Below are 11,236 nucleotides of genomic sequence, written 5' to 3' on the forward strand. Positions count from 1 at the left end.
CTTTTCAAAGAACAAGCTTTTGGTTTCATTGCTCTTCTCTATTGTTTTGTCTCTATCTCATTTATTCCTGCTCTGATCTTTATGATTTCGTTCCTTCTACTAGCTTGGGGTTTTGTTATTCTTTCTCTAGTTGCTTTAGATGTAAGGTTAGACTGTTTATTGAGATTTTTCTTGTTTCCTGAAGTAAGACTGTATGGCTATACACTTCCCTTTTAAAACTGCTTTTGCTGCATCCCATAGGTTTTGGATCATTGTGTTTTCATTGTCATTTGTCTCTAGGCATTTTTTATTTCCTCTTTGATTTCTTCAGTGATTCCCTGGTTGTTTAGTAGCATATTGTTTAGTCTCCACATGTTTGTGTTTTTTGCATTTTTTTCTTGTAGTTTATTTCTAATCCTAGAATGTTCTGGTTGGAAAAGATGCTTGATATGGTATCAGTTTTCTTAAATTCACTGAGGCTTGATTTGTAGCCTAAGTTGTGATCTATCCTGGAGAATGTGCCATGTGCACTTGAGAAGAATGTGTATTCTGCTACTTTTGGATGGAATGTTCTATAAATGACAATTAAGTCCATCTGGTCTAATGTGTCATTTAAGGCCTACAATTTCCTTGCTGATTTTCTATCTGGATGATCTGTCCATTGCTGTAAGTGGCATGTTAAAGTCCCCCACTATCACTGTGTTATTATTGATTTCTCCTTTTATGGATATTACCAGTTGCCTAATATATTGAGGTGCTCCTATATTGTGTGCATATATATTTAAAATTGTTCTATCTTCCTCTTGGATTGATCCTTTGATTATGTAATAACCTTCTTTGTCTCTGTGACAATTTTTATTTTGTCTGATATGAATATTTCTACTCCAGCTTTCTTCTGATTTCCATTTACCTAGAACACCTTTTTCCATCCTCTCACTTTCAGTCTATATGTGTCCCTAAATCTGAAGTGGGTCTTCAATAGACAGCATATATATATGGTCTTGTTTTTGTATCTATTCAGCCAGTCTATATCTTTAGAGCCTTTAATCTATTTACATTAAGGTAATTATTGACATGTATGTTCTTATTGCCATTTTGTTAATTGTTTCAGATTTGCTTTTGTTGGTCGTTTTTCTTCCCTTCCTCTTTTGATCTCTTGTCTTGTAGTTTTAAGACTGTCATTAGTGTTGTGTTTGAGTTGCCTTTTTTTGTGTGTATGTATCTATGATAGATTTTTGGTTTGCAGTTATCATGAGGTATTGAAATAGCAGTTTATATATACATACAAAAGTGTTTTAAGTTGGTGGTCTCTTAATTTAAAATGCCTTGCCAATATTCTGCAGTCATACTCTCTTTCTCATGATTACTGGTTTTGATATCATAGTTGTGTGTGGCTGATTTCCTACCTTTACTATAAGTTTGCCTTTTACCAGTGAGTTGGTGGCTTTTTTCATTAACTTTATAAAAAGCTAGTTTAATTTTAAAAAACTAGTTACAGTACTATTTTAGTTTTTCCCCACTTCGGTGTTCCAAGAAGATGATTGTTATTTATAAATACCAGTGACTTTTGGAGTTCCATTTGTGGCTTGGTGGTTAACAAACCTGACTAGGATCCACGAGGATGTAGGTTCAATCCCTGGCCTCACTCAGTGGGTTAAGGATATGGCATTGCTGTGAGCTGTGGTATAGGTCACAGAAGCAGCTTGGATCCCACATTGCTGTGGCTGTGGTGTACACCAGCAGCTATCGCTCAATTCAGCCCCTAGCCTAGGAACTTCCATATGCCATAGGTATGACCCCCAAAAAAGCAAAATAAATAATTAAAATAAAATAAATACTAGCGATTTTATCCTCACTTTTCTGATTTTATACATTTCTTTTTCCAGGACTCATTATTCAGAATGATTTTGAGTGGTAACTCAGATAATTCTTCATATTATTACATTTTAGTTACATGTTAAGTTATATGTTACGTTCAAAAAAAATCAAAAGTGGATTTTAATCTAGTACCTTATGATGAACTACTCTTGCAATTTTGTGACTGCCTAGTTGGCTACAGTTTGTCATTCTCTTAACATTTTACTCAGTGTTTTATTTGAAATATTTAAACCTGTAATCATTCATTTCAGCTTTAACACAACATCTTTCCAAATTATGATATTAAGGTTGGGCTATTCTCATGTTGCAAAATTGAAACCCTTTCAGTTTTTTTCTTCACATTAGAACATTTTAATTGAAATGAGCAAGGCTGTTGCTTAAGAAGTGGACTCAACTCACATGTATCACTTATTCTAAGGCTTTTGGAAGAGGCATCAGACACTGCCTTGTTGAAAGCCCTCTCTCACTCAGTATTCAAATTTATATTGAATTTTCAAAGATCATTAACAATTTTGAGAGTCAGACAATGAAAAGCTAATTCATCTATTACCTTAGAGTAGGTCACATTGTAAAATAAATATGAAAACTAGCTAAATCTCAAACGCCCTGTTTCCAGCTCTTTTTTGGATTCCATTAGCTCTTGGCAAACATTATTTATGCTTACATAAGGTTTATTGATTCCGGTAGGAGGTGTTCAAAAACTGACTCCCAGCCTACAGAAATGTCCACCCTCAATTCCCTAGGAAAGGAACCAAAGTAAAAAAAAGGAGAGTAAAAAAGATGAAACAATTTATCAGTTAGTTTTCCTTGAGCACACCCTGGAGGTGTACCACCACAGTGCAGTGCTTCAGAGATTATAAAAGCAGTTTATATTCTCGTCAAGTGTTTCATTGGAGGCAGGGGACCTTCCTGGCTTGTGATCATCTCCTCTCAGGGACAGGATAATGCCATGTAAATTCCAAAACAGCCCACTGGTCTTCAGGCTACTTTGTTGTTGGTGTTTTGCTTTGTTTTTTGTTTTTGTCTTTTTTTGCCATTTCTTGGGCTGTGCCCACGGCATATGGAGGTTCTCAGGCTAGGGGTCGAATCAGAGCCATAGCCACCGGCCTACACCAGAGCCACAGCAACTTGGGATCTGAGCCACATCTGCAACCTACACCACAGCTCACGGCAACGCCGGATCCTTAACCCACTGAGCAAGGCCAGGGATCGAACCCACAACCTCATGGTTCCTATTCGGATTCATTAATCATGGCACCACGACGGGAACTCCCAGGCTACTTTGTTACAGCGACAACAGTTAACAGCGTTCCTTCCTTTTATCCAGGATGTCTGCGTCAAGGCTTACCTAGCCCTTCGTCATCACACAAACCTACTGATCATCCTCTTCTCCATGATGCTGATGACAGGAATGCCCCAGTTAACCAGCAAAGAAGACATTGAATACATTCGGGATGCCCTCACAGTGGGCAAAAGTGAGGAGGATGCTAAAAAGTATTTTCTGGATCAGATTGAAGTTTGCAGAGACAAAGGATGGACCGTGCAGTTTAACTGGTTCTTACATCTTGTTCTTGGCATCAAACAAGGGGAGAAGCATTCCGCGTAATACTTTGGGCTAGAGTTTAAGACAAGTTAGTGTTCTAAAGCCTTACGTCAGCAGGACAGTCATCGAACTTGATGTCATGTAGCGGGACATTATGAAAGCTGGCACTTGAGAAATATAGCTCTTCCCCTAACTGAACTCTTCACTGGAGAAAAACCTTGGCATGTTTAAGTAATGTTCAGTGTTAGGCTTATTTGCATGTTTGTTTTTTCTCATGTGCCCCCTCAGTCATGTTGGAGACTGTTCTAAATTTAAGTGGCCTAATGACCTCTGAAGTTTCAACTTTCTTGGTACTGAGTGCTTCTGAAATTCTTTACAATAATTGGTAACATCTATTGTCAGCTGGGTATCCTCTCAATTTTGGTTATCCTTGGGTTTCTCAAACTCCTTACAGAAAAAAAAAAAAAATGTGATCATTGTAACCATGCCTCATTCCTTAGAGAATGCTTCCCCCCAAATCCCCTGCATGTCTGCAGATGTGAGTGATGTGCCAGCAAAGCAAGCTTGTCTTTTCAGGGTCTTCTGCAGTTAGCTTCCGATACCACTGAGACTCACGAACACGAAATGGAAAATCTGAATCTTTGTGCCCTGGCCTTTCTCTGCTGGTCTGGTTCCAGGGAACAATTTGTCTCAGCTCTGCCCACAGAGTGAAGAACCATCAAGTACAATTGGGCTAGCCCTTCTCCAGCACAGAAACAGCCAGTAACGGAGGGACTCATACAGGGCCTTTCTATTCCCCACCCCCCTTGCACCCTGCTTCCCTCTTTCCCAGTTGCCCACAACTCTTTACTCAGAATCGTGACATCTTCAGAAACACCTTTACCCCAGAATTCAAAAATTAGTTGAAAAGGAATTTCTCCTCTCGGGATACTAGAATTTTAGGTACTTATTTGTAAGGATGTTTTTTGTTGTGTGTTGTTTCTAAAGCTTGTTATTAAAGGAGACATCCTAGAAAATGTGGTTTAGCTTCCAGATGCCTTAATTTTAAATTTTGGCCTGAGCAGTTTTCTCTTTCTTCTTTAATGGAAGAAGATATGTGATGTGTAAAAAGTACTCCAAGTTGGGAGGAACACTACTTGCCCTGCCCATCCTGCATTTTACAGGACTTTTACACTCCGACGCAGTCTTCAGATTTCCTAAAAAAGTTGAAACGTCTGCTTTGAAAACTCCTTTCATCTCTTAAATGTTTCCCTATTTATTGGAAGTGTTTAACAGAGAAAGATCATTAAAGTATTTATAAAATATTTTTAATTACCTAGAGGTAATACTTTGCATAGAAATAAGTTAGTGATGTCTATGTTTAAGTAGAATTAGATATAAATATATATATTTAATCTTTAAATGTTCGAATTGAGATGTTTGATTCTGGTGTAGCCAAAATCTTTCTTTTCGAGTATGCAAAAGCCCAATGATTCTTCACCTTGCTGCACATCAGAATCACCAGGGATACTTTAAAAAAATACCCTGCCTGAGTGTCCACCTCGGGTTGTAATTAATTTGTTTGGGATGAGGCCCAGACATTAGTGTTTTTCTAACTACTCCAATTGATTCTAATCTGCAGCCAGGGTTTGAAAGTCCCACATGGCCTTTGAAGATGTAGGTAACACTGCCTCCTTGCCCACTGTGCCTTTCTCCACCTCCTAAGGTATCCAGAAAGAGCTCCTCTTCCTTGCTAACTCATCCTTTTAAATCACCGTATGTCCCCCTGTACAGAGCACCATGCCTATAATGAAATGTTTACACCACTGTTAATGGTAGACGTGTTATAGCATTTTTCAACCAACTATTGCCCCTCATTCTTTTAAAGTACAGAAAGAATGGTGCTTTCCAATTCAGAAGAGGATTTTTCATTATTCTCATAAAGCATAGCCAAGCTCAGATCTTGCACAGATTCCACTTTTTATTTGAATCGCAGAAATAATCATCTTAATGATAAAAGAACTACAGAAGAATGTGTTTATAGCTTATTGAACATGTGTGTACAAATTAGCTCATCCAATGAACACATTCTTTCAGTATGCTGATTTTACATATATATATATATATATATATAAGCCCATATAAACATATGATGGGCTTGATTCTTCCCTATTGCAATGAAGGTACGATTTTATAGACATGCAAAAAAAAACAAAAATGACCTTTGTGTGCTTCCTTTATTGTCCCCCACGTGGCCCTCAACTTTTACACCTTTGAAAATGTCCTGGAGCCTGGTGTATCTTGCCATTGGGAGATGTTGGGGAACTACCCATATTTTCAATGCCAAAGAAAACACAGATCACAAGTTAGATGATTCAGGTCCAAGCAGCTTGTATGTACATCTAAGACTGGCTACATAATTTGTGGAGCCCAGCACAAAATGAAAATCCAGGGGTTGTTGCTCACAAACTCAAGACGGTAAGAGCAGGGCACTAAACTTTCAGAGTGTGGATCCCTGCTCGGGTTACAAGCCCATGGAGCAGGCTTTGGTGCTCAAATTACATCCAGACCACATCTGCGTGAGTGCAGAAAATGTGCCAGATCAAAGTGTTTCTCTTGCTCACACTGAAATACCTCATCTCTATGGCTGTTACGTCCCAAAACACTGGCCTGTGGCTTTGGGACTGGAACTATGGCCACTAAAATAAAGCAAAGTTGATGCTCTAGACCTAGTCCCAAGTGACTACATTTGACTGGCTTTGGTGACACTTTGGTGAGAAGAGAGGGAAGTGGAGACACTGTAATAAAATATATCGATTCCTAGAGCAAGCTCTTACATTAATTTTTTTAACAAATTTTTTATTTTTGCCTGTCCCACAGCATATGGGCTTCCCGGGCCAGGGATCAGATCTGAGCTGCAGTCACAACCTATCAGCAACATTGGATCCTAAACCCGCTGAGCAGGCCCAGGGATAGAACCTGCATCCTGGCACTGCAGAGATGCCACTGATCCCACTGTGCCACAGTGGAAACCCCTAGAGCAAACTCTTGATTTAAAAGAATTAACATTATTAAATATATCTTTTACTAAAGATGAAATATTTTTTAAACAAGGTTAAATATAGATATTCTACAGCATAATTTGGGGTCTGTTAGCCATATAAATGCAAATTATTTTCTGAAGTGAGTTGGAAAAATAATTTCTAAAGCAAGTTTCTGGAGCAAATTCTGACCTTTATTTGGTAAGTGAGGCACTCTTTGCCCTATGAAATTTAATTGTCAATTTTATTTTAATATACAGGGTAAAATTTGGATTTTTAAAAGTTCTGCTGTGCTATCTTCTGTTTAATCCAACCTAATAAGCCTGGTCATGAAGTTTGGTTCGAGCTTAGATGCTCATCTGCATTTTTCTCAAAAAGATTTTCAGAACAGATATTGGGAAACTCAAGAACACACCTTGACTCAAGTACCACTCAGAATATCTGAGTCTTTCCCTCTTCCAGACAACCCTGTCCTCCCCATATGCATTTGTATTTTCATTGCAAATTTTTAAATGTAAATTTAAATAAAAGGAATCTGATGCCTTGTGTTCTCTGCACACATTTCTTTTTTAAATGTCTAAAAGTTCAGCTATTCCTGAAACTCAAATCCTTTCTTCTACGAAATCGGTATTGAGTGCCCACTCCCTCCTAGACAGCTGGACTAAGTGTTGGATATGAACAAGACCAACCCTGTCCCAGTCTTTAAAAAGTTTATAATTTGCTCTTGACAGCAGACCCTTCACAATGGGGGTTGTTGTGGGTTGCATTGTCCCCCACCCCCAAAAAAAATTGTTGAAGTCCTAACCCCTGGTCACATCTATCAGTGTGACTTTTTTGGAAATAGCGTCTACAGATGTAAGATGTAAGCAAGTAAGGATGAAGAGAAGTGGGCCCTAACCCATTATGACCCGTATACTTAGCAGAGGAGATCGGAGAATGCCTTGTGATGGAGGGAGAGAGTCTAATGATGTGTCTACAAGCCAAGGAACTCCTGGAGCTACCAGAAGCTAGAATAGGAAAAGAAGGATCTTCCACTACAACTTCCAAGGGAGCCTGGCCTTGCTAACACCTTGGCTACAGATCTTCAGCCTCCACAGCTGTGAGAGAATACATTTCTATAGTTTTTAGCCCCCCAGTTTGCAATGGTTTTAGTTACAGTATCCCTAGGAAACGAATACAGTGTCAATAATGAACATTTTTGTGAGGTTTGGGGGGATGGGGGACATCACATAATTTAGGTAAGTGAATCTACTTGATATTTTCTGTTGTTAGCAGATCTGATTGAATTGTGAGCAAAATGTGACAAAGTGCTAATATTCTTGATATATAAAAAGCTCTAATAATTCAGTAAGTAAAGCTCAATATCTCACTAGAAACTATTTAATTCACACACCAAAAACGCATTGTGGCCATTAAGCATAGGACAACAGACCCCAAATCACTATTTTTTTTTTTTTAAGGGCCACACCTGCACCATATGGAAGTTCCCAGGCCAGGGATCAAAAGCAAGCGACAGCTGCTGGCCTACACACAGCCACAGCAACACAGAATCCAAACCGAGTCTGCGACCCTCACCACAGCTTATGGCAATGCCAGATCCCCAACCCACTGAGCAAGGCCAGGGATAGAACCTGAATCCTCATGGTTTCTAGTCGAGTTCATTACCACTGAGCTAAGACGGGAACCCCCCCCCCAAATCACTACTGATTAAACAAAACCAAATTAAAACAGAAGTTCCTTTTCACTGTCAGATAAGCAAATGTGGGTAATGCTCGGAGTTGGAGATAATTTGAGGAGAAGAGCACCCTATCCCACTGGTGAAAGCAGAGCAAGCTGGTAAATTCATGCATGATATTTTTTCAAAATTAAGAAAATGAAGGAAGTACCTATTCTCTGACCCAGCAAGTCCACATTCAAGAAGTTATCCTTCAAAATTTATTGGACAAGTGCACCAAAGACTTATGGACAAAATCAGTTGCCATTCTTTGTAATAAGCAAAAATTGGAAACAACCTAAGAGCCCCTCATTAGCAGACTAAGTCACCTCCATATGACAAACTGCAATGAAGCCCTTGAAAAGGTAGATCAAAATCTATTGATAACCATATAGAACTATGATCTGCTGAGGAGCAAAACAAGGTGGCTACAGGCCAGTATTATATCACAGTTATACTGTAGCTCAAATGTAGGTTTGTGTCTGCATTAAAACCCACACCAAACCATTAATAGTGACTATTTTTAAAACTTGCATTCATCTTTTTCTCTCTTTTTTTTTAATTTTATTTTTTTATTTTTTTTTTTTTTATTTTCCCACTGTACAGCAAGGGGGTCAGGTTATCCTTACATGCATACATTACAATTACATTTTTCCCCCAGATCTTTTTCTCTTGATTTTGAGGAATTTTTGACTTTCTATTATTTTAATTTCCTTTTTCTTTAATTTTTTTTTATGGCCACACCTATGGCATATGGAAGTTCTCAGGCTAGTGGTCAAACCGTAGCACCAACGGAGGCCTATGCCACAGCCAGGACAACGTCAGATCCAAGGTGGATCTGCAACCTGACAACACCAGATCCTTAACCCACTGAGCAAGGCTAGGGATCGAACCCTCATTCTCACGGAGACCACATCAGGTTCTTAATCCACTGAGCCACATCAGGAACTCCTTAATTTCTTAACAAGGGAAAAAAAGTAAGTCTTTCATTTGGGGAAAAAGCAAATGCAGTCAACACGATAATCCTATCCTTTAGCTTACATAAAACCTCAATGGAAAGAAAACTTTCTTTCCCAAAGGGAAAATAATCATTTGAAGTCAATAATCATCAAGCACTGGCATCAAAGCTCTTGTGAGAACTCCTTGTCATAAAGATGACAATGTCAAAGTCTCCGGTTTCACCCAACCCTGCCTGATTGTGATCGGTTACACTTCAAGGCTGGCCAGATTTCATCCCCTAAAATGACAAGGCTTTTGGAGAAGGAAAGTCTCCCAGGAGGCTGTCTCTTCAATCACTAAGCAATGCTTTGCCTGGCCCAGTTCTCGGCTCTGCAAACCTGTGCAGCCTGTGAGGCCACTCCAGCCTCTCTAGCTCACAGTTAAGGCTCCCTTCAGAGGTGCAAACTGCCTCATTTTAACTTCTCATGAATGTCAGCTATTTTTCTTTCCCTAGGCATTCACGCATTAGTAGGGTTTAAATCTCACTGCCTGCTGCCTCAGGAAGAATTTTCCCTCCTGGGAGCTGGGCTTTATAATGCACGCACATATCGATCTGACTTGGAGGATGTAAAGGGGACGAGGTCCTACCGAGGAACAGAAAATCTGCTTGTGACACCTCAGCAGCACTTCTCTATGTCTCACAGCAGATGGGCAGTCATCTGTGACGTTTTATACTCAAGAGACTCAAACTCAGATTCTCTTAACACTTAAAAGAGTTAAAATGGGTCCTACGTCTGCAGAGACACAGCCACCATTACCCCACTGTTTCCAGCCATATGCAAGGTTTGTGGCTGAAGAGCACCTCCCATCACCAGATGTTTAACACCAGCTGTTAGGGACCACTACGGCCTCCCACCCACCATCCTTGGCATCATCACCAAGCACCTGTGCTACAAAACATCCCACCCTGTGATTACTGAGGGTTTGCACTGGGGAAATGCTGTGGTCACAAACCACTGCCCAAACCACTGCCCAAACCCCTGCCTAAACCCCTGCCTGTTCCCAGGCTCTCTTTGCTCTAACTCATGGTTCTGTAAACCAGAAAAGACAGTTATCCACTTTGGAAGCACCTTGCTTCAACAATAATTGCTCACCGTGGCAGAGCACATTCTGCAGGTTTCATTGGGTATATGGTTTTGATTCCTTTAATCTACGGAGAATTAAAGGAGTCTGAGACTTGCAAGATGCTGGTGGAAACGCAAAATGTATGGTTGTGGATGCACTGTGGACCATAAACCAGGAACTTGGGGATAATCTATGTGAGAGTGTGAGCCAGATGCTGCAGGAGCAATTTGGAGTAGGTGAGACAGTAAAATTAAGAAGCTTTGGCAGCAGAGCATTCCAACCTCAAGCACTGACTGTCACTTGAAAAAAATTGTCTAATTTCAGCCTGCTCTTCTGTAAACTGAGAGGACAGCAGTACCTTCTTTGCAGAATTACTGTGCAGATTAAATGAATAATGAAAATGCAGCATTAAGGATAATGTCCAGCAATACATTACTGTTATTGCTCGATACACGAAACCTGTCATTTCTATGCTCCATTTCAAGGAAGACTGAAGAATCTTGAGAAATCAAAACACGAAGTTCCACGGCACAATCCTTGGAGCGTGACTCTGAGGGATACTTTAAATTTAAGATGGAAATCTTAACTTTTTTTTTGTTTTTTTTGTTTGTTTGTTTGTCTGTTTGCCTTTTCTAGGGCCACTCCCACGGCATACAGAGGTTCCCAGGCTAGGGGTCCAACCGGAGCCGTAGCCACCGGCCTACACCAGAGCCACAGCAACGCGGGATCCGAGCCGCGTCTGCAACCTACACCACAGCTCATGGCAACGCCAGATCGTTAACCCACTGAGCAAGGCCAGGAATCGAACCTGCAACCTCATGGTTCCTATCAGATTCGTTAACCACTGTGCCACGACGGAACTCCAAAATCTTAACTTTCTAAGTATGATGTCTTCTGAGAAGGACTTCAAAGGAGAAATAATTTCTATACTATGTTAACATCAGATAACATGGAAATTTTTTTTTGTCTTTTTGTCTTTTTGCTATTTCTTGGGCCACTCAAGCAGCATATGGAGGTTCCCAGGTTAGGGGTCGAATC

General features: G+C 40.0%; 1 protein-coding gene across 4 annotated transcripts in view; it reads left to right on the forward strand.

Moving 5' to 3' along the window:
- PIK3CG (phosphatidylinositol-4,5-bisphosphate 3-kinase catalytic subunit gamma) overlaps nt 1-6,966 on the forward strand; it is a 43,602-nt gene extending 36,636 nt beyond the window's left edge. For all 4 annotated transcript variants that reach the window (XM_047752225.1, XM_047752228.1, XM_047752226.1 and 1 more), the window contains exon 11: nt 3,185-6,966. In XM_047752225.1, the coding sequence (XP_047608181.1) occupies nt 3,185-3,463 (279 nt within the window). In that variant the 3' untranslated portion in view covers nt 3,464-6,966. The remainder of the gene's footprint in view (nt 1-3,184) is intronic.
- The last annotated feature ends 4,270 nt before the right edge of the window (nt 6,967-11,236 follow it).

This window comes from Phacochoerus africanus, chromosome 11, assembly GCF_016906955.1.
Source record: "Phacochoerus africanus isolate WHEZ1 chromosome 11, ROS_Pafr_v1, whole genome shotgun sequence".
NCBI lineage: Eukaryota > Metazoa > Chordata > Mammalia > Artiodactyla > Suidae > Phacochoerus > Phacochoerus africanus.